Raw genomic sequence first — 22,164 nt, forward strand, 5'->3', positions numbered from 1 at the left:
CGAGGTAATGACATTATTTAATCAATAGAAACTCACAACAATCCAGATCTGTCTGTTAGGAGCTCAGTGACACTCCATATTATTTAGACAGGTAGTCAGCACCTGTTAGAGCAGGACAACTTCCACTTTCATTGTTCTCATTATTACATGAAGTAGGTCAATGCCAGTCGCCTGTTTCTGTCAGGACTTGTGCTGCAGTTGGTGGAGGAGGATTCACCAGGTCGATGGTCTGTCCTTCCCGGAGCTTCAGAACTGCCTGCTTCAGACTCCACCTGCAGGGAGGGACAAACACGAGTCAGGAGTGCAGCACACAAGCACTGACAATGTGACATTATCTTTGACCTTTATAAGTTAAAGCAGAAGATGGATTGGAGGAATTGAGTCTGTCAGATTTCCACATATCCTTAGTTTGTCAGAAAATATATAATATATAATAAAGTGTTCCCAGATAAAACAATCAAACAGTTGTTGGATACATTTCCTTGTGTCATACCACCTGAGGTTTAGTCCAGCCTAATTTGTATGGAGGTAACTGTACCTCATCTGTCCCCATCAGTTAGTGAGGAATTCAACTCACCACCACTGTCCCATTGTACACCCCTTATTCTGAAAAAGTGGAGCATTCCACAACTTTCTCAGTCTTTTGTTGCTCCTGTCACAACTTGTTTCAAACGCGTTGCTGTCATCAAACTTACAACAAGAATATATTTACAAAAATCAATGAAGCTGATGCGGTCCAATATTAAATATATTGTAAAAATCAAAGGGGAGATACTCCGTGCACAGCAGCTCTTCTCTTCTGTGTGCAACCAGTACAGAGCATGGTGTGCATTGGAATATTGATCTTTTTTTTTAATTTGATCTACTATTACATATATTGTCTTTGAACTGTTGAACTATTGAGTACAGGTCAGAAAGGATTAGCAAATGATCACATTCTGTTTCATTTATGTTTTCCATGTTTTTGGATCTGAATCAGGGGTGGTACATAGAACACAGCCTTACTTTGCTTTAAACTCCATGTCTCCTCACCAATTTGCATAATGTAAACCAATAATACACAAAACTCAAATGATTTGCAAAACCTTCAGGGTCACATTTAAGTCCCACTCATATTTCTATTATGTTCCATCATATGCTGATGAAGGTTCTCAGTCATCCAGGTCATGGTAACTCTTTTGAGACATCTAATCTCAGTGCAGCTTCCAGGCAGGACCCAATTTCTACCAAAAAGAAACAACTGAATTTGCAGCTTCCTCATGTGAAGAAGCTCCTACCGGTTTGTTCTCTCCTCCACCTGTGAACTGTGCGATCTGTGCTGGTACCACACAAACAGGCTGAATGACTTTCAAGGACAGGAAAATACCAATCTGTCTGAGTGCTGCTTGTGCTGGTCAAAGATAAGAGTGTTATGTCACTGTACCACATCAACATTTAAAGAGACCACATCAGGCTAATTTTTAGGTTCATATTTTTATTTTAGGTGTGTACTAGAATAGGTTTGCATGCTGTAATAATAAAAATCATTCTTATGCTGTCCATTGCTGCAGCACCTCTATTCACCCTCTGTCTGGAACACTTCGATTTAGCCCAGGACCCCTTCTCGAAGAGCTGCTCTGATAGAGACATGAAGCCCCGCCCCTTCCTGTTCCCCTCATGGACCTTATTACAGAAAACCTTTGTCTGGTAGTGAATGAAGAGACAGATAATGTATTGATCCTGTTTGAATTGTGTCATGAATCACACAGATGATGTTTGTCAGTTTGTCATCAAACTAATGAAACATCAGACTGTGACAATACGTCATTATAAAGATGACACAGCCAACGGTGTCGTTAGTGACGTCGTCTCCTCACTTAAACATTGTAGAGCTGCTCCTGTATATTAGCAGCTCACAGAACTGAACCAGAACCAACTCTCCTTTCACAGAACTGAAGTTGTCAATATGAGCAGATTTATTGTGATGTTCATGTTTTTTACGAGCTTTTCTGAGCCCAGTTGGCTCCATGTTGATGTTGGTGACGTGTGTTGAGTGAGACGATGTAGTTCACTGAGCGCTTTAACACAAAACTATGAGGTTTGACTTTAATTACAACAAACTGACACTTTCTTGACTTGAAATTATTAGATAGATTATTGACAAACACCACATGTGTGATTCATGACACAATTCAAACAGGATCAATACATTATTTGTGTCTCTCCACTATACAAGGTCTTTATGAAATAAGGTCCCATGAGGGAAACCGGAAGGGCCGTGACTTCGGCTCTCAATTGGTCAGCTGACACAGGCTGGAGCCAGCACTGCTCACCGTTTCTCCGGTCAGCTCTGCTGGTGTTTTTCGCCTCCAGATAGCTGCACATGCACATCTACTATGAACCTCAATTGTTAGAGAAGGAATATGATCCGTATTAGCCTCGGCCTCACTGCCCAGCAGGACGCCAACGTTACAGCTTTGTCACAGTCTTTGAATGGAGTTAGCAAGCTAACTGCTGGGTGCTAATCAGTTACACACAGCTGCCAAGGAAATGAATTCCTGCAGTTTCTTTCTCACATGAAGCTATAATGTTATCTCACATGTCTATAAAGTACATTTACACACAGCAGCAACACACACATACTAGCGAGGATCCAGGAGCAAAATGGGCTCATATAACAACAGCACTAACACTTGGTGACCTAGCAACAAAAGCAACATGAAAACATTTACCGCCATCAAACCCACTGACAGACAGCCGGCCTCGTACCAGCCCTCGTTGATGATGCAGTCTGTAGTGTAATGGACACATGGAGTTACCAGAGCAGGTCTTGGGTACAATGCGCATACACATTCAATGGTTTTCAAGTTGTTGTGGGGACATTTCTGTTATATTTCCATCAAAAATCAAGTGAATCTTCAGGGTCTGGACATCCTCAGATGGTGGGAGTAGATGAGGACTTTTGTGTTTGCTCTTTCAGCCAACAACAGAGAAATTGGCTGCATTTTATTTCAGTTCAATTCAAACTTTAAGACAAACTCATGGTCCAAATAAAAGACAACACATTCCATAGATTAAATGACATTAGATATCACGATCAAAGAGCTTGCTTTGCTTGTACCTTCCATATCTTTATTTATCAACGGGACAGCACACAGGCAGTTGGGCGGGACTGTCACCTCGGTGGAGGATAGAGGCCTAACACAAGGCAGCGCTGTGTTACATAGTGATGTAGATAAGTTACCCGAGGCAGGTCAGTAGCAGTGTTTTCCGTAGAAGACATTAACTCCCTTTGGCGCAGATTTACTTACATGTACAATAAAGTTACATAGCACACTAAAGAAAGGGAAAACCCCCAAATAATACGGCCTCATTAAGAATGTCAGCATCAGCTTTTATATGTCACCGATATTCAAATGAAAACACTGTCACAATCATTTACATAGCACAGTCAATAATTATCACCATTTCCACTGCACTCACCTGTTGGTATCAGGGTCTCTAATGGAAGAAGTATAAAGATAACCTCCATCTTTTGAGCCAGTCACAGGGATCTTTATCTGCAACACAATGCAAACAGTGCAACAGTGTTGAAACAGTCAGGTGAAAGTTCCTATCAAAGGCTTTCTACACCACAGTACCTGCGCCCTGTGTGGATCTACGCAGTTGTGTCTGTCAGTGAGATGGATGTTGTAGACTTTTAAAGGCGGGGCCCCCAGGCTTTCCATGGCAACTGGACATGCTTCCAACTTCTGCAGAGCCAACCTGTGGTAGTCTGACTGAGCGAATTTCTCTAAATAGACAGCAAACAGAAAAGTACAAAAGAGTTGATGATAACTGAAGAGGGTTGTTAAATATTATGTATAAGTGAACGTGCTGAAATGGTGAAGTGTACCGACTGAAGAAAGTTAAAACTTCAGTTGAGGAGTGAAAGATGAGCGCAGCTGAATAGTTTGTTGACGTGCGGATGGTGTTGCAAAGTCAATTACAGTATAAGCTCTGGAAGAAACTGTCATTTGAAGAGCAAACAAGACTAGACACAGGCTATCATTCTTTACGAGTGGTACCTCCAAATAGCATAGCTAGCTTAGCATAGCTTGGCACCTCCCTCCTGCAAGCCGCTCAGCTGTGGGAGCCATTACAGATGATAATATCAGCTTCACAATATAAGTCTTGTGGATGAGGATGAGGATGAATCTTTGAAAAATGTCCATGAATGTCAAAATATCTTAGTATTCAGTTTGTCCCCCTTCATGCACCGAGCTGCATGGGCTCCACAAGTGAGTGAAAAACCTGCTGACTCATGTTATCCCAGCATGATCTGACAATGTTCACAAAGCCTCTAGTGATGTCACAGACTGCTGGGCTTTCTCAGTCTTCAAGTGTCCCCATTAATGTTGAATGGAGTTGAGGTCAGGTGACTGTGGAGGACATGGCCACGGACACTTTGACTCAAAAATAAACTGCTCAAAGGTCCAGGTCACTGTGACCAGGTCACTGTGACTTCACATCCATCCCATTCTCATGAACGTGATATATAAGAAACGTCTTGAAATCATTTCTTTATATTCATGTGAATGCCACTTGACACGCACCACCCATCCAAACACTGTTGTGGACCAAGTACACCCCCTCATCACAACAACACTACCCGATGGCAGTGGCCCCCCAGCAGGACAATGTGCCCCGACACACCGCAAACACTGCTCAGGAACAGCTCGAGGAACACAATAAAGGGCCCAAGGTGTTGACCGGGCCTCCAGATCCCCCAGATCCCAATCTGATCGAGCATCTGTAAGACGTGCTGGAGCAGGTCTGATCCATGGAGGCCTTACCCCCCAACATACAGGACCCAGAGGATCCACTATAAAACGCCCTGGTACCAGACACCACAGGACACCCTCAGAGGTCTTAAGTCCATGTCTTGACAGGTCAGAGCTGTTTTGGCTGCACAAGGGGAACATCACAATATTAGGCAGGTGGTCATAATGTTATGCCTGATCGGTGTATAATTTGATTAATGTTCACTACAACTGTTGTATGAGTCAGGACAGACAGGGACGAAAACAGCAACTTGACTGGTGCTCAGAGAAAAACAATACTAGTTTAATTTTATTGTCTAATTTGATTCAATTTAGTCCTTCAGTCTTTTCCACACCTGGCAGTGTGCTGGCACTGAGGAGCCTCCCCTCACTTAACCACTAACCCAAAAATCTGCTTTCCCCCCAATTGAGGACAAAGCTTTAGTCCCCAATATGACAAGTTGTCCCCAATTAACTGGTCTCTAGTCCTAAATTTGTGGCTGAAAGTAGCCTATATCAGAAACAATACACACACACACACACACACACACACACACACACACACACACACACACACACACACACACACACACACACGCCATCTGTACTCACTCTGCTGCAGATAGTACATGGTGCCGATTCCTCCACCGGTGAGCACAGTGGTAAAGATGGTGAGCTGCTGTAGTTGACTGGTGGACACCCTCATCTTTTCTCACTGAGGAAACATACAGACAGAGGATGTTGTTCACTGTACAGATTGTAAAGCCCATTGAGGTAATGCGATTGTGATTTTGGGCTATACATTTTTAAAATTTGATTTCATTTTAAAAACAAGTGTTTAAAAAATGAAATAATGTTTAAAGTCCTTGAGTCCTGCTACATTTTTTTTGGCAATGGAGTGTTGAGGATGAGTTCAGGAGTCTCACAGCCTGAGGACTGAAGCTGCTCTGTAGTCTGGTGGTACGGCAGCAGATACTTCTGTACGTACATACATTGAGTAACCAGAATTCAACTTTCTGCAAATGAGGAGCGGGCAACGCCAGGCCCGTCTCTCGAAACACACGTGACACTACCAGAATGCATTGCACATACATAGACAATGAAGGGAAGGTGTGAAAATGACAGATCATGTGAACACGTAGTACAAATTGGCCATGTTTACTCCCGAGTTCCCACTGATCCGATCAGACAGAGCTAGCTACTCTGACATGTAGCTGCATGGCGGGGGCATAACTTACATTCAGCACTCACACTACTGGCTACAATAATAAGTCCCTTCCTACCCAACCATTTTTACAGGAAACGTGTAAATATGCAGAGGCAAACATCACTCTGCCATACGATGTTGACACCAAGTAAGTTCTTCGTTGGACAGAACATTGAGAGACCTAACCACCTTTACCTGCTCTGAGTACCTGTCCTACCAAGCAAATTATTTGTGATTTTGCAGTTGACAGTTTGACATCTTTTAGGGGGGGACGCCTCTTGCATCTTTTCTCTTAGAAATACGTGAGACTTCAACCCCTGATCCAGAGTGCTCTATCTTCTATTATTTATCATAACTAAAAATTATCCCTGATAATCATTCATTATTATTGATAGCCAAATTTAACCCAAAGCTCCCTATTAATGTTGTATGAAGCACTACACAATATTTTGCTCAACCTGAAAAATGTTGTCAGTCATTCCATTGAATAGCATGGACTACACACACTGCCCCGTGGGCTCCATTTCTACAGCATTTTTATTGGAATATTCTACACCCACTTTTAACTTCTATCATTCTCCCAAACAGAAAACCTGAAGCCCAGTTGTATAACTTTCCATGTAGGCCTAACTGTTCAGGGTGACCAGACGGCCCCATTTTTAGTGTCCTGTCCCCGGCAGGAGTTGTCTCCGGAAATGCCCGTTTTTAACTCTGCCTTAAAAACAGACCAAAAAGTGAAATGTAAAGTGGTAAGAAAGACCGGTCAGCAGCAGAGCCCATGGTTGATATCTCAAACGGGTTGTGCTTGTTTTGGCCACCAGAGGGGGCTGCTCGCTATCGCCCCCTTCATCTACTATTGACAACTTTCTCACGCTACTTTAAGAGAAAACACCTGCCAGAAGCCAGAAAGTGTCAAATGAATCCACAACATCACCACAGACGTCTTTTTAAGCCAGTTAGACTGGAAATGAAGGAGAGGAGGAGGACTGATCAGGAAGAAGAGTAAAGGAGAAAGAGGAGTCGAGGAACATTATGATCATAGTCTGTAAATGAACTGTGGGAATCTGTCTCATATTTCTAACTAAAGATTAGAGAGGAAGAAGGAAAAGTTGAGTAAAAACAAAGGCTGCAGTGTTTTGTAATATAGTTGTTTTCTTCATCACAGTGTGCCTGTTAGTGGTGGAATGTAACTAAGTACATTTACTCAACTAATGTACTAATGTACAGATTTGGGGTACTTTTACTTTACTTGACTATTTCCTTTTATACAGTTTTATACTTCACTCTTCTCTACTCCACTACATCTCATAGGTAATTATAGTACTTTTACTCCACTACATTTATCTGACAGTTGAGATTACGTTTAATCCCCTTCCCGTCCTGTGAAAACCTCGTATCTCCAGATGTGTTGATGTTGAATGTTTGTGATAAACTGAAAGATGAAGTGTTCTCCTCCTTCTTCAGCTTAATAAACCATTCAGAATCCATGGATTAAAATCCCTCACCACAAAGCTGAAAACAGGCTGTTTTCTAACTCCATGTGAAGCTGTTTTTTTTTAGAGATCTGTGGTTCTCACAAAATCTGGTCGCCTTAGCCTGAGAACAGGTGTTTGCTCTGAATCAATTTCTGGTATGGTCCGTTTCATGCCATGTTAAAGGGATCGATCAGAATGGATCTGATGCATGTAGATCTGGTTTCAGTACTGGCACTATAACTGACGGGTTAATCCACAGTCTCCCACATTACGTTGAATTGTTTCACCACAGCTGTGCTGTCCTTCATATGAGCGAGCTGTCAGACACTCTGTTCTCCTGCTGAGGTCTGTCTGCACATGACATGGTTCTCTTTACCTCAAATAAAGTCAGATCACCTCCTGTTGTGGCCAAACTGTCCCCCTGTCCTCGATTCACTCAGGACGGACGTTAAAACCAAACGTGGACAGCCTCCACCTCTCTCTCTCCGTCTCTCTCTCTGTGTCTCACCCTCTCCGTCTCTCTCTGTCTCTCAGTCTCTCTCTCTGTGTGTCTCACTCTCTCTCTGTGTCTCTCTGTGTGTGTCTCTCTCTTTCTCTGTCTCTCTCACTCCCTCTCTGTGTCTCTCTGTGTGTGTGTCTCTCTCAAATTCAAAGGGGCTTTATTGGCATGAAAGTTTAACAACAATGTTGCCAAAGCATCTGTCCAAACACTTGGACATAACACAACAAATAACAACACAAACACAACACCAAGATTGATTTACATTAATTATATATACAGTATATACAGTGTGTGTGTGTGTGTGCATGTGTGTGTGTGTGTCGGTCACTCACTTTCCCTCAGGTTGTGGCATGTTGACACATGTTGGGCAGCAATATATGCCCTGTCTCCTTCTCCCAGGAGTATCTTTAATTTTGATATGTCGTTTAGCTCTTTGAAGTCTGAGATTACCAAATTAAACTTATTAAAATAAATGTTCCTCGTTTCGTTGAATGTTTCACATTGTAGGAGAAAGTGCATCTCTGTCTCAACCTCACCTGTCGAGCAGTGACCACATGTTCTGTTTTCTTTTGGTTGCCATGATTTTTTGTGTCTTCCTGTTTGGATTGTCAGTTTGTGGTCACTGAGCCTGTACTTGGTGAGGATCTGTCTCTGCTTTCTATCTCTGACAGTAGAGAGATATTCTGCTAATTCATAATCTCTTTTTAGGGCTAGATAACATTCTAATCTACTTTGGCTTTTAGTTTCTTCTTTCCAATGTTCCAGGTAGGTTTCTTTACATTGTGTTATAATTTGCTTTACTCTGATTGGTGTTTGGAGAGCAGTGTTGTTGTGAGGCTGGTCAGACTGTGTCTGAGAGGGGGCAGTTAGCCTCAGTACCAACTGACATAGGGGACTCTTTTCTGGGCTCAGCTCTTGAGTTTGGAGGGCTTTGGAGTGGAGGGTGTCTCGGGGGCTGGATTTCAGGTGGTTAAAAAAGTTGAGCGTTCTCTTTTGAATGTTAATTATCAGTGGGTATCTGCCTAATTCTGCTCTACATGCATTTGTTGGTGTGTTTCTGTGTACGTGTAAAATGTGTCTGCAGAATTCTGCAAAGATTCTGTTGGATGTTTTTCCCAACGGGTATAAGTCTAATGACTGAGTGGACCCCATACTTCACTACCGTACAGCGCAATGGGCTGGATGACACTATCAAATATTTTAAGCCAGATTTTGACTGGAATTTGGAAATTATAAAATGTTCACTTAATTGCATGTAGGGCTCTTCGAGCTTTTTTTTTTGTGCATTCACTGCCATGTTGAAACTCCCTGATGCTGTAATGCGGTGTTTTGGGAGGAAGCCAATTTGACTTTTACTCAAGATGGAGTGTTCCTCAAGAAATCTAGTATTCTTTTATTTAGAATACTACAGAATAATTTACCTAGACAGCTGCTGACACAGATGCCACAGTAGTTATTAGGGTCTGATTTGTCCCCACTCTTATGAATGGGGTAAATGAGCCTTTTGCACCAGATGTCAGGAAAACATCCTGACTGTAATACAATATTGAACAGCTTTAACACTGCACCCTGCATATCTGGGGTGCTGCATTTGAGCATTTCATTTTTAATGCTGTCTGGACCACAAGCTTTCCTCGGCTGGAGAGATTTTGTTTGTGTGGTCAATTCTTCCCAAGTAATTTGGAAATCAAGGGGGTTTTGGTTGTCTTTAATTGTTTCTTCTAATGTTTGGAGTTTTTCTTGTATAATACATCGATCTGAATTGATTTGATTTATTGGTATGTCTTTGTACAGATTTTCAAAATGTGCTCTCCAGATGTCACCATTTTGGATGGGTAATGTCTGTTGCTTTGTGTTGAACTTGTTTGGCATTCTCAATATCTTCAAGTTTCATGTGGGTATAATTTTGTTTTTTGTTCCTAATTGTACATTTATATTTCTTTAAAATTTCATTGTATCTAATGGGTAGGGCTGGGTTGTTTGGTTGGCAATGTTTTTCATTTGCTATTTTTTTCAGGTCTTTTCTGATGGTCTTGCATTCTTGAGCAAACCATTTGTCAGCGTTTTGCCTTTTAACAGGCTTCTGTTTATGAGGTCAGCTTTAATAGCTGCCTTATGAAATATCATATTGATATCATCAATGGCCTTGTTTACACCATCTCTGGTAGAGATATATTGGTTTTGGTCATATATTGATATGTCATTCATCAGATCAGGTGAGTTTAAGGCCATGATGAATTTGTCTCCACTGTCTGGGACCCATCTGTAAGTAGGATTTAATTGAAACAGCTTGCTGGGTTCCCTTTTTGTGTGAGAGTTTAAAGAACACATTTATTTGGTTGTGGTCTGAAACGGGGGATTGCTGTCTGACAGTGAATGCACTGATAGTGGAGGGGTCCATGTCAGTGATTGCATAGTCTACTACACTAGACCCAAGAGCTGAGGAGTATGTGAATCTCCCTAAAGAGTCCCCTCTGAACCTACCATTAACTATTAGGGCTGTCACTTTTTATTCGAAATTCTATAAGCGCAACAGACCGTTTGAAGTAGTTCGCCTTGTGATCCAGCAGAGGGCGCTCTAAAACTTCACTATCAGCTTGACCTATTGCACGCCCTATTGACCCTTGACCTATCAATTCAGCTAGTAATAGTGGCTGTGTCTCAATTCAGGGGCTGCAGCCTTCAAGGCCGCGGCCTTAGCGGTCCACGAAGGCCGCGGCCTTCGGACAGACCTTGAAGGCCACATCCACCGTTGTTAAATGGGACGGTCTAGCCTTCGGAGTATTTCCTGGTTGCGTCACCAGGTGTTCATGCATTAAAGTCTGTTTTGGTTCAAATCTATCAAACGTGTACATTTATTTGTGTGTGTACAATGTGTCAAATCTGAATTGAATTATCAACATTACAAAATAAACATTAACCCATTGGTGATTAACAACTATGTTTACCATAGCATTACCAGCTTCACGTATTTTAACTGAAAGTTAAACTTTGGAGGTTTTATAGTCCCTTGAAGTTTAACATATCTGGCGTTGGATGTTCAAATGAGTAAAAACCGAGTATAAACCCATTACTTAAATTTAAATGTCATGTCTGCGCCACTTGATGTCGCCATTTTCTCTTGCTTCCTCTTCTGTTTCGGGACTGAGCAGCGGTGCGCAAAGGATCTTGGGATATGTGAGGCCGCGAAGGATAGTAGCGGTGCGTCCTCCTAAACGAGGGTGGGGAAGGCTGCATTTGTGGGCTGCATGTGGCGCAGCCTTCGAATTTGGACAGCCTTCGCGCAGCGTTGTGACGTCAGTGGCCTTGAAATGCGCCCTTCCTGGGCTGCAGCCCCTGAATTGAGACACAGCCAGTGTTTGCTACGAAAATGGAGGACACTAGCGAGCAAAGCCGTCCTGAGCGGACAATCACGACACCAAAGCATCTGAGAAGTAGTGGCTCGTAAATACCTGTGTGTGCCAGGAACCTCTGCACGCTCTGAACGGTTCTCGTCGGCAGGTAATATTGTAAATAAAAAGAGCCGCACTTGATCCCGATCACGTTGATAGACTTGTGTTTTTGGCTAATAATATTAGAAACTAAGCCGGGCTGCCTCTCAGTTCTATGTTTTACCTTGTTTGCTACATTTTTAGTTCATAGCTAGGAGCAATTCTCTCCTGTTGTCTGTGACTTTACATTTTCTATTCAGGAAGGCTTTTTCATCTTAACTCTTATTACTATTTTCTTTATGTTGTGTGTTATGTTGTTAATACTGTAGCACCTGGAGACTGTCAGTTTCACTATGAATGTAAAGTGCGGTCCAACTGTTTTTTAAACTTCTTTTTTATTGAGAGCACGGTGGAACTGACAGATATAGAAAACTATGTTTTTAGATTTTTCAGAGAACATTTGTTAATACAGCTGTTAAAAAAACATTAATATTAACATTCGAGTGCTGCATGAATGTGATGTTAGACGGGGGGAGATTTATTCGAATTCATTTGAATAAATTGTGTGTCATTTCAAATTCGTTCGAACTTCATTTTTTGAAAAAGTGACAGCCCTATTAACTATGTACAGACCTAAGGCTCGACAGAGATGCCACTTTGATTTATTTCAGAGTCAAGGTTGTTCTGACGGGTGATGGTTGGTGTGGTAAACAGGGGGGCCTGACCAAATACATGGTTGTGGCCCTGTGGGTCCATGACATCAGGTTCAATTCCTGTTCGTCCATTCAGATCTCCAGTTAGAAGCTTGTTTCCCTGGGCCTGGAAGTAGGCAATTTCTGAATGGAGAGTGTCAAAAATGTCTTCTTCAAAATAAGGAGAATCTAATGGGGGTATATAAATTGCACAGAAATATAGATCCCTATCAGTTATGCCCAGGATTTGATCTAATCTCAACCAAATGTGTGATTTACCCTGTTTTACTGGTGAGATCTATGGCAAAGATCTCCTTTATACCACAACAAGATCCCCCCCGATGTTCTGCCCTCGCGTATGTTTTTTAATTTTATAGAGGGCACCATGACTTCATTATATCCTGGAGGACAGTGAGTGAGCAAATCATTTTGACACCATGTTTCTGTCAGTACAATTATATCAATGTCTTTGATAGATTTCATGAATTCAGGGTTTCCGCTCTTCAGCTCAAATGTTGAGGAGTGGAGACCCTGAATATTCCAACAGCTTATATGAAATGAAAGCATTAAAAAACAATCAAAATGAACCTGTATAGTGAGACAAATATTAAAACACCTACAACTATCTATACATTTATAATACTAAATATTAATTTCATATGAATTCCATGGAGGTATGTACTATTTTCACTAATATTACCATTGTATGGAATACTACTATTGCTATTATTACTATTGCTGACTAACAATATATATTCCATGTTGTTCTGTTACTCAAATGGGAAAGTGTTCTGAGTATGTCTATCTTAGCTGGACAGAAGCCGGGTGCACAGGGTGTGCAGCATCTCCCTGATGTATCCCAGCTCAGAGGTAGCAGGGGGAGGGACTGTGGCAGTAGGCTGGGCTACAGCTGCAGCATAGCTCCTCTGCTGTGGGTGGGGAGGCGGACCAGGAGCAGGTGCTGTTGCATAGTTCTGCTGCTGTGGGTGGGGAGGCGGACCAGGGGCAGGTGCTGTTGCATAGTTCTGCTGCTGTGGGTGGGGAGGGGGACTGTAAAGGGGGATGGTGGGAAGGGACTGAGGAGGGGGAAAGTAGCTTCCTCTGGTTGTGATTCACAGTGGTGAGGTGGTGGGGGTGTGGGGAGTGGGAGGTCCAGGCTGAGCTGTTGTGTCTCCTCACAGCAGGGGGGATGATCCTGGGGTGGTGACAGAGAGGAGGAGGTCTTGGATGGTCTCTGAAGCTTCTAGTAGAAGAGAGGGTGGAAGGACTGCGTCTTTGAGGGTCTTTGCAAAGATCTTCACCTTCTCTTTGTGAAGATGGAGTCCATCTTCCATCATTCTCTCTCTCTCTGTCTCACTCTCTCTGCCTCTCACTCCCTCTCTGTGTTTGTCTCTCTCTGTGTGTCTCTCTGTCTCACTCTCTCAAATTCAAATTCAAATTCAAAGGGGCTTTATTGGCATGAAAGTATAACAACAATGCAACAACAACAACAAAGCATCTGTCCAAGCACTCGGACATAACATAACAAATAACAACACAAACACAACGTGTGTGTGTGTGTCACTCTCTCTCTGTGTCTCTCCACCCTTACATCACCTCTGGGTGAGTTATGGGTGAGTTATGTCAGGACTCTACACAGCTCACATTATAACACGCACCTGCCTCCCCGCTTGTCTTCACTGACACGCGCTCTGAGCTGTGCATGTGTTGTCGACTCTGACCTGCAGCGTCACAACTAACCTCTGTGTATCTGCTCTGTCTGCAGCTCACACGCGCTTCTTCTAGTTCAGGTGTGTCGAGGTTCAATCTGTCAACACGTCACGTTGTTGCTCGATTGTAAGAAAGTGTGAAGACATTCTCACCTTGTTGTTCGCCGGTAAGATCCGACACCACACAGTGAGACGACTCTGCTTCGTTTACATCCGTAAACGTCACACAGCCTGGCGCCAATTGGGTGTGGGTGCGCTCTATTCAGTCTCCGGCGTGTCCCGGCCCGACAAACGGCGTCAGAACCAGAATTGCAACAGAGTGGTGTAGTCTGTAGTCTTTAAATCCGGAATCACTTAGCATGTTAGCATGTTAGCACATCTGGTTCCCTCGTCTCAAAGTCAGTGAGTCTGTTGAATGTGTTTTCAGTTAAATGTGTGAAATAAGGTGTGTGGTTACCACAGGCTGAACATATTTACACGTTTTGTTCTCCAACATAAAATCCATCATTAAATGTCCCAGTTTAATTATAAAGTATGGGGTTCCATTTGTGCCAAAAATATGTCGCCATGCGCACTGTCTATGTCTACTGAACATGTGAGAAGACATTTGTCTATGTCTATCAAACATTGAACTGTCCTTGTGTCATTTGACTTTGTCATTACATCGTGTCGTCATGATGTGTCATTTGACAAAGTGTTGTTATGATGTGTGTTGTGATGTGTTGTTTGACAGTGTCATTATGACGTGTGTTATGGTGTGTTGTCTTGATGTGTAGTTTAGCAACGTTGTTTTAACGTGTTGTTTGACAGTGTTTTTACGTCGTTACTACGTGTCGTTACTACGTGTCATTACTACGTGTCATCTTGATGCGTCGTCTGACAACGTCGTTATGCCTGGCTACTCAGTAAACTTTGAAGTTCAGTGGACACTCCTTCATGCAACAAGCCACAAACTGTGTTTATTGCCAGAATTGGGACTTTTCTTGGAGGGCATTGTTGCAATGGACATTGGTGACAGTTGGCCCTGTGTTTCCAGTGTAATTTTGTGTGAAACTTCTATATTTTGACTTTCATTCAGATTGTTCTTGTTAGTAGGCTGTGATGCATGAAAAATAAATTAGTGTTAGGGGACACTACTGAAGTGGTACAGCTCTTCTGGGAGGTTCCCTCCGCCGACCATGAAGGGTAAGCCCGGAAAGGGGCGCCCGGTGCCACCGCGATAGCCAGGCATAACGACGTTGTCAGACGACGCATAGCAACGACGTTGTCAAACGACACATCGAGACAACACGTAGTAACGACGCATAGTAACAACGTATAGCAACGACGCATAGCAACGATGTTGTCAAACGACACATCAAGACGACACGTAGTAACGACATATAGTAACGACATATAGTAACGACATATAGTAACGACATATAGTAACGACGCGTAGTAACGACGCATAGCAACGACACATTAAGACGACACGCCATAACACACATCATAATGACACTGTCAAACAACACATCACAACACACATCAAAACAACACTTTGTCAAATGACACATCATGACGACACGATGTAATGACAAAGTCAAATGACACAAGGACAGTTCAACGTTTAATAGACGTAGACAAATGTCTTCTCACATGTTCAGTAGACATAGACAGTGCGCATGGCGACATAATTTTGGCACAAATGGAACCCCATAATAAAGCTCTTCCGTGTGTTAAAAACGGTTAGCGGTTGCTAACCAGTGTCTACATGAGACTACAGAGGTTGTCGGGGACATTAAACGTCATCACAGCGAACACGGAGACTCATCTACTCACTAGTCCGTCCTTACAGGCCCACTTTAGTTACAAACTATTCTAACTCTGACTTTACAACTTGTACATTGATCAGTTTATAGAAAACCTGGATAGTAATTTTGCAGTAAGACTCTTAGTGGTGGTGACGTTTAAGTCATGTGACCATGATGTCGTCTGTTTGTAGCCTAACATTAGCTTTTTACTGCTACACATTTAATTTACGCTTCAAACATCACACAGTGGTGTTCATCTGTGAAGATTATCTGGAATGAACGAAATCTGTAAGTTTTTTCTTATTTTCTGTAATAATTCAATTCAATAATCCCACAGAGGGAACCAAGGTGATGCTAACTAGAAGTAAAAAGCTAAAGTTAGACTATACACCACCGTTTTTAACACACCGAAGAACTTGTGTGTTAAAAGCTATAATTAAACTGTGGGACATGATGTATTTTATGTGGTAAAACAAAACGTGTAAACATGTTCAGCCTGTGGTAACCACACACCTTATTTCATTCACACATTTAACTGAAAAATGCTAACTAGTTTCTGCGTTTTAGGACCACAGACTACACCACTCTATTACTGCAGTGTGTTACTGCTGTAACTTTACTGTTTGATTTAAAATTAAACTCGCACATTTAGAGGAAAATGTTTCACTTGCTGTTTCTCATAATTAGGAAGTTATAGAGAAACAAAAATATTATTGTTTATTTGTATTTCATTTTGTAAGTTATACTAGTGCTGAGGAGGAAAATGTTATCAGTGTAATTCATTGCGTACATATAGTTACAAAGTTGACCTTTGTTAAAGTGGCAGTGACCACTGTAACAGTCGTATCAGAGGATCCTGACTGTATAAGCTAGAACAAAAGAGGTTTGTTTAGCTCCTAATTGTCTCTTTCCTTGCTGAGAGACAATGGAGGAAAGTAGAGTTTGACATATAAGAGTCATATAAGAATCTACAATATTCAAAAAAAGAAAGACAAGCCCATTTCTCAAAGATCACTTTTGAACAAAATCACAACCCCAAAGTCTTCTTCTCCACAACACAGCACTCTGTTATACCCATCTCCAGCCTCACTTCTTACATGGCAGAAATTTGCATCAGTATTTACAGAAGAAAACTAACACCATTATGTAGTTTCAATAACCAAACAGATTCATCAGCTGGTAGCCTGGTTAAATATGAATGATAGAGGACACAAAACTATAGATCTATTCAGGGATCTTTGATGATTTCTTGACTACTCTCACATTGTGCTGGTAACATTGAGTCTGCAGAGAGTCTGCCTGAGGCCCATTGTGGACTGAATGAATGATGAGTTTGGACAGCCTCAGCACTCACAGACCTCCGTGCCCACAAAATCCACTAGACATCGTCCTACATTAGCTAATTAGTAATAACATGGTCGACCAGTGGGAGGGTCAGATGTCATGATCATCTTTGAAACCAACAAAAGGTTCTAAGAGGCTGAATGATAAACATTTCCAACCATGAACCCGTGTTTTTGCTGATTAAAAAACAATGTGTATTTATCCTATAAACTATATAAATTATAATTTGTGGCTACAGATGGAGTTCAGTGTGATAGGGATGTTTCTGTGACTGATGTTAACTGTTCATCAGAGTGATGGCCTCTGTCGTAACAAATCGTTCTTGTGTCTGGGTGTTCGGGCGTACAGTGCGCTGACAGAGTTCAGCCTCATTTGAACAAACAAGAGGGGGCAGTTTAATCTACCTTATCTCTGCATTACAGCCTGGAGGGTCCAAGGGTGTGTCTCAAACTGATTCTGAAAAACTGAGTTTAGTAGCGATTGAACTGCCCATGAAGTTCAGTGTCATGCACTGCATGTTTATCTCCCAACAATGTTCTCAGAATGCTGTTGTGAAGCGAGCATAATATGGACAGATGCTCATAAATGAACCTTAATTAATGTTTTTACCTGCAACACTGTTTACCCTGCCATAATATCTCAGCCAAAGTACAGATTGTTGTACAGATAACTTACTTTCCTACCTATTTTTATTGAGTTTTCTGTTTCTTTATGTTAACCACCAATGGTGACACAGATACAGTCAGATTGTAGCTGATACCACACTTGCCTCAAAATGTTGAGGCATGTGAATGGCCTAAAAGAGATTATGGTGCCAAAGAGTTACGGCAATTTTGTTTTTGTTTTTTTATGGAAAAAGAGTTTTTTAAATTATAAACTGAAAGGCCTGCTTCACTGAAATGTGTAGGGGGTGTTAACAAACCAACCCAATCCTAAAACCCACCTCAGTTGTCACATCGTTGCTGCTTCTGGCAGGTGCACCAGGTTTAATTACTTTTCAAGCATCCTCAACAGTAACTTCCACTTTCATGATGAAACATTGACATTGTTCAAACACCTCAGCCAACAAACACCACTGCTCAACAAAAAGGTAGTTTATTAAAGTACAATGCCTGTAAATAGCAAAAATGAGCACTAAATTTAAAATGGCTGACTTCCAGTTTCCACTGTCTATGTCTACTGAACATGTGAGAAGACATTTGTCTATGACATAGACAAATGTCTTCTCACATGTTCAGTAGACATAGACAGTGCGCATGGCGACATATTTTTGGCACAAATGGAACCCCATGACCAAGAGGCTTCTGATGAGAGAGCTCCTCTTTGAGAGGTGCTGTTGAGCCACACACCCATGAAATATATGATTTGTCACCACTGCTGACACGAAGGCAAAACTTAATGAGTGTTCAAGCTCCTTTGGACCTCAACATTGCAATCTGAAATAAGGTCCTCTGAGGGAAACCGGTAGGGGCGGGGCTTCGGCTCTGAATAAGGACAGCTCCGCCCCTCTCCCACCAGCAGACAGCTGCAGCAGAACAAGCGCTCCTCGTGTCGTGGCTGCGGTGCTGGTGCGGTAACAGGCTGACAGAGAAGTGCGGGCCGCCGACAGCGTTGCCTCTGTGTTATGTCATCTGTACAAGGAAACCACGACGACAGGTCCTCGTGTGGGTCAGTGAAGAGCTGAATCAGAACAGGTAGGACCACAGCGACAGGTCCGTTAACGTCTGTAGGCTGCAGGTCGCTTCCGACTGTGTGTCTCCGTCCATGTCGGCACTGACCCAGTTGTACACGGACGGTGCTGTCAGTTTCGTCTTCGGCTTTGATGCCATGAATGACCTCCGTGGAGGTTCTGACGGGTTCGGTGTGTCAGCTCTTACTTAAGCCTGAGCTGAGCCTCTGTCAGTGTTAGCGGGCCAGCAGCACATCCTCAGTGTAGGTCAGTGAACCAGCTCAGCCCGACACCATCACACCCTCTCATTGTGTAACCTCTGTTGTAACTGGCTGTTAGTGGTGTGCGATACTGCAGGATCTGTTATGGATCCGATACCAAGTAAATACAGGGCCAGTATCGCCGATACCGATACTTTTTAATAATTAAGGTGAATGCATCATCAAATTGCTAAATCTGAATGAATTTTCATGATTTTAAGTGTTTTTGTGATTTTTCCTTTGGATTATTAATTAGTTAAAACCCAGGACGACAGAATTTGGGCAAAGTTTACAGGTAAATAGAAAATACTTTATTATCATAATAAAAGTTTTTGTTCAGAAACAATAGAACAGTAACAAAACAATTTTTCCCCATACATTGTCATGTCTGGAGGTTGCAGGTCCTTCACAATCATTTCTGCCAGGCTCCTCGTAATCTCCACTGCTCTTGAGGAATCGGCTAAGTGAAATAATGCGGTGTTTTCTTTCGTATGATTTTTCATATGCTTGTATGAATTTGTTGTGTTACCACTGTATCTTTTTAGCCATTTAACAAATTATACAGCTCGTCGTTGTTTCATTTTCAGCCTGAAAATATAGTCACACGGCTCCTCTTCCTCTCTGCCATTCTTCTGCTCCGTCTCTGTGCTGCTTGTGTGTGTGTGTGTGTGTGTGTGTGTGTGCGTGTGTGTGTGTGTGCGTGTGTGTGTGTGTGCTAGCCTGAGCCTGCTTGCTTGTTTGCCTGGCGCCGCTGAGTCACGTGACGGTACAACATCAAATCACCGCTACTGGCTTGTAACATCGTCATGATGTCAGGGTTCACATCACGTTTAGTTTTCACTGAAGATGTTTATAATCTGAAGTGTGTCTAAAATGTGAAACTTAATAGCCAAGAAAAAAATGGTACATGAAGCAGATAATCAAACATTCAGGTTTTGAAGTGATAACTCCCTCACTGAGCAGCAGACGACCTAAATGACCTCTTCTGAGGACAGAAACCTTTGTTAGTGTCTGTGAAGATGAAATGGGATCATCCTCCTTAAAGAAATGAACAGCTACGAGGGGATTGTGTTGTTACTTGCTCTGCTGTGTTTTGTTGTAGAGAATGTATACAGCAAGTGTATATGTTGAAGCCGAAACGCTCAGAAAGTACGACACAGAGGCAAGGTTTGTAGAAAGTGGGTTCTGTTTATTCCTGGACTGACCAAGCATTTATATGTCTCAACTCTATTCATCTGTTTACACAATATCTTAATAATGACCTGGACCATCACCACAATGTCACGATGATCTTTGCCTCATTGTTCCATATCTTTCCTAGTATTTCATGTACTTTGCAGTAATCTTTTCAGAGCTTTTGTGCATGTTTGCTCATGCATGTGTGTGTGTGTGTGTTCATCCTTGTTGACTTGACCATACCTGCTGGTTTGGAGTGCAGGCTTCCTGTTTTGCACCGTTTTGGAGAGTACTGGCATTTCTATGCGGTTATGTGTGTGTGTTCTTATTAGGTGTGGTGTCATTCGTATTTCCCATCCCATCTTCTGCTTATCTCAGACCCCAAAGCAGAATAACATATTCATATTCAAAAGTCAATACCGGTCACCTAGTCAGGCCAGATTTCTCAATATTTTCAGTTCCCTACATGTTATTAAACACATGGACAAGTTATGAAATTAATTTCTACTTCTGTGCTACAACAACTAATGCCCTTAACAGAGTCTTACACGCTGTGAGTCAGCTCACTGATGTAACCCTTAACTTCCTCTCTTTGTCTCTCAGTATGTTTGGAGCAGTGGTGGTCGGCATCGGCACAGCTGGCTGGGTGAGGATCAGAGACATGCTGGCTCCGCTGCCTGGCAGTCCTGCAGAGAAACTCACTGTCAGAGGATTCATATCCAGGTAACATACACAGGCTGCCCAGCATGTAGCAACGTGCCCTGAAACAACAAGTGAGGGCAGCATAAGGGACTCTGACTGTCATATAGAATAAATGGAGTGTGTCCCTAAATAAAGCATGTGTCCTTTACGCGTGCTTTATTTCTTTATTTTAGTGTCTGTGCGCACATATTAGTTCACATATGATTGTGCCTGACCTATGAACAGCCGATAGGCTACTGGCCTGTGTCCACAGCATGCGACACTACATTCCCCAGCAGAGAGAGGTGTCGATATAAGATTTTACTGTGTAAGAGATACAAGTCCGTTGATTGTGGTGGATTTCCATTATCAGGATATTCATGAATATCCTCATTAGTGTCTGGAAAAAGCTGTCGAGCTCAAAAACCTACAGTCCCACATTGATTTCCTGATTTATTTTTAAAGTGCAGCCTGCAGCCTCTCAGTCATTCAGAAATCCTAACCCTGTCACCATGGCTCAAAGCTCAGCTACTGTTAAATCAGATGTGAGGAAATACTATGGAGTCCAAACTGTTAAATATTATTTATTAATGCAGGAGGACCTAATGAGTTATGATTACCATATTTAAAAATGATTTGATTGTTTTTCACTAAAAGGATGTTCACTGAAAAAAGCTTAAAAAATATTTGTACCTCAACAAAATGTAAGATAAAGTACTATTATTTAGTGCCATTTTAAGAGTTTTAAGCATTAGATGATTATGGTAATATTAAGGTGAATTAAAGTTCTTTTGGCAGGATAATCCTGACATTACACATTCATATCCCACCAATGTTTATTTGGTCATCTTTTAGTGTGAAGCCTCCTTGTTTTCTGATCTGCTTCTGTTTGACAGTATCGGCTTCAAAATGAGTTGCAACGGCCTGGTGGAGCTAATGGGCTGAGTGCACATTTACAGTCTACAGTACTGTATACAGCATCTACTGCATCTTATACTAACATCTTGTACCTACAGAGGTGCAAACACTATCAGGCGTTGAGCATTCTCATCACTGTCTTCCTAATAGATGTTTCTGTCGACAGGAGAAGCCTTGAGCCTCAGCAGGGAGTGAGTCAGATATCAGTAGAAGAGGCTGTGAGCAGAGAAGACATCCATGTGGCGTTCATCTGCACCGAGAATGTGTTGCATGAGGACAACGTCAGGTATTTTGTGAGACAGACGAAACAGACAGACAAAAAGTCTCTGTGCTTGATCCGTGTTGCATGTGAAATGCTCAGTAAATGAATTTAGAAATGTCTTTAATACATTTCCTGGAAACTTCCAACTAGTTTCTGTCTAACTTCTGCAGGTCAGTGAAAAGATGTACATTTATCCATTTACATTCAACAATAAACAATCAGGTGCTCTCTCTCTCTCTCTCTCTCTCTCTCTTTCTCTCTCTCTCT

General features: G+C 42.1%; 2 protein-coding genes across 6 annotated transcripts in view; one reads left to right on the top strand and one right to left on the bottom strand.

Annotated features, from left to right (window-relative positions):
• On the bottom strand, positions 1 to 14,013 carry coa1 (cytochrome C oxidase assembly factor 1). Of its 2 annotated transcripts, none has more exons than XM_073491055.1 (5): positions 13,951 to 14,013; positions 5,394 to 5,496; positions 3,621 to 3,772; positions 3,463 to 3,539; positions 1 to 272 (listed from the first exon to the last, which is right to left on the bottom strand). In XM_073491055.1, exons 2-5 carry the CDS (start codon positions 5,485 to 5,487, stop codon positions 158 to 160), a joined length of 438 nt encoding a protein of 145 aa, XP_073347156.1. In that variant the 5' UTR covers positions 5,488 to 5,496; positions 13,951 to 14,013; the 3' UTR covers positions 1 to 157. The 2 variants fall into 2 exon arrangements, with proteins under 2 accessions (XP_073347156.1, XP_073347157.1); XM_073491056.1 differs by lacking the exon at positions 13,951 to 14,013 and adding an exon at positions 13,829 to 13,890.
• Positions 11,377 to 22,164, top strand: part of blvra (biliverdin reductase A) — a 16,788-nt gene continuing 6,000 nt past the window's right edge. Inside the window, exons 1-4 of one of the 4 annotated variants that reach the window (XM_073491052.1) lie at positions 18,788 to 18,867; positions 19,117 to 19,155; positions 20,640 to 20,759; positions 21,802 to 21,921. In XM_073491052.1, coding sequence (XP_073347153.1) covers positions 20,641 to 20,759; positions 21,802 to 21,921 — 239 coding nt within the window. In that variant the 5' untranslated portion in view covers positions 18,788 to 18,867; positions 19,117 to 19,155; position 20,640. Of the gene's footprint in view, positions 11,467 to 18,453; positions 18,626 to 18,787; positions 18,868 to 18,955; positions 19,156 to 20,639; positions 20,760 to 21,801; positions 21,922 to 22,164 lie in introns of those variants that run through there. The other 3 variants (XM_073491053.1, XM_073491050.1, XM_073491051.1) reach the window with 3 other exon arrangements.

This window comes from Pagrus major, chromosome 21, assembly GCF_040436345.1.
Source record: "Pagrus major chromosome 21, Pma_NU_1.0".
Lineage (NCBI taxonomy): Eukaryota > Metazoa > Chordata > Actinopteri > Spariformes > Sparidae > Pagrus > Pagrus major.

Excerpts from the sequence above, each read along its gene's own strand:
- coa1 (XM_073491055.1), bottom strand. The coding sequence starts at position 5,487 with ATGAGGGTGTCCACCAGTCAACTACAGCAGCTCACCATCTTTACCACT. Across the intron at positions 3,773-5,393 it reads CATGTACTATCTGCAGCAGA|AGAAATTCGCTCAGTCAGAC; the intron begins GTGAGTACAGAT and ends CTGTCTATTTAG. Across the intron at positions 273-3,462 it reads AGAGACCCTGATACCAACAG|GTGGAGTCTGAAGCAGGCAG; the intron begins GTGAGTGCAGTG and ends CCCTCCCTGCAG.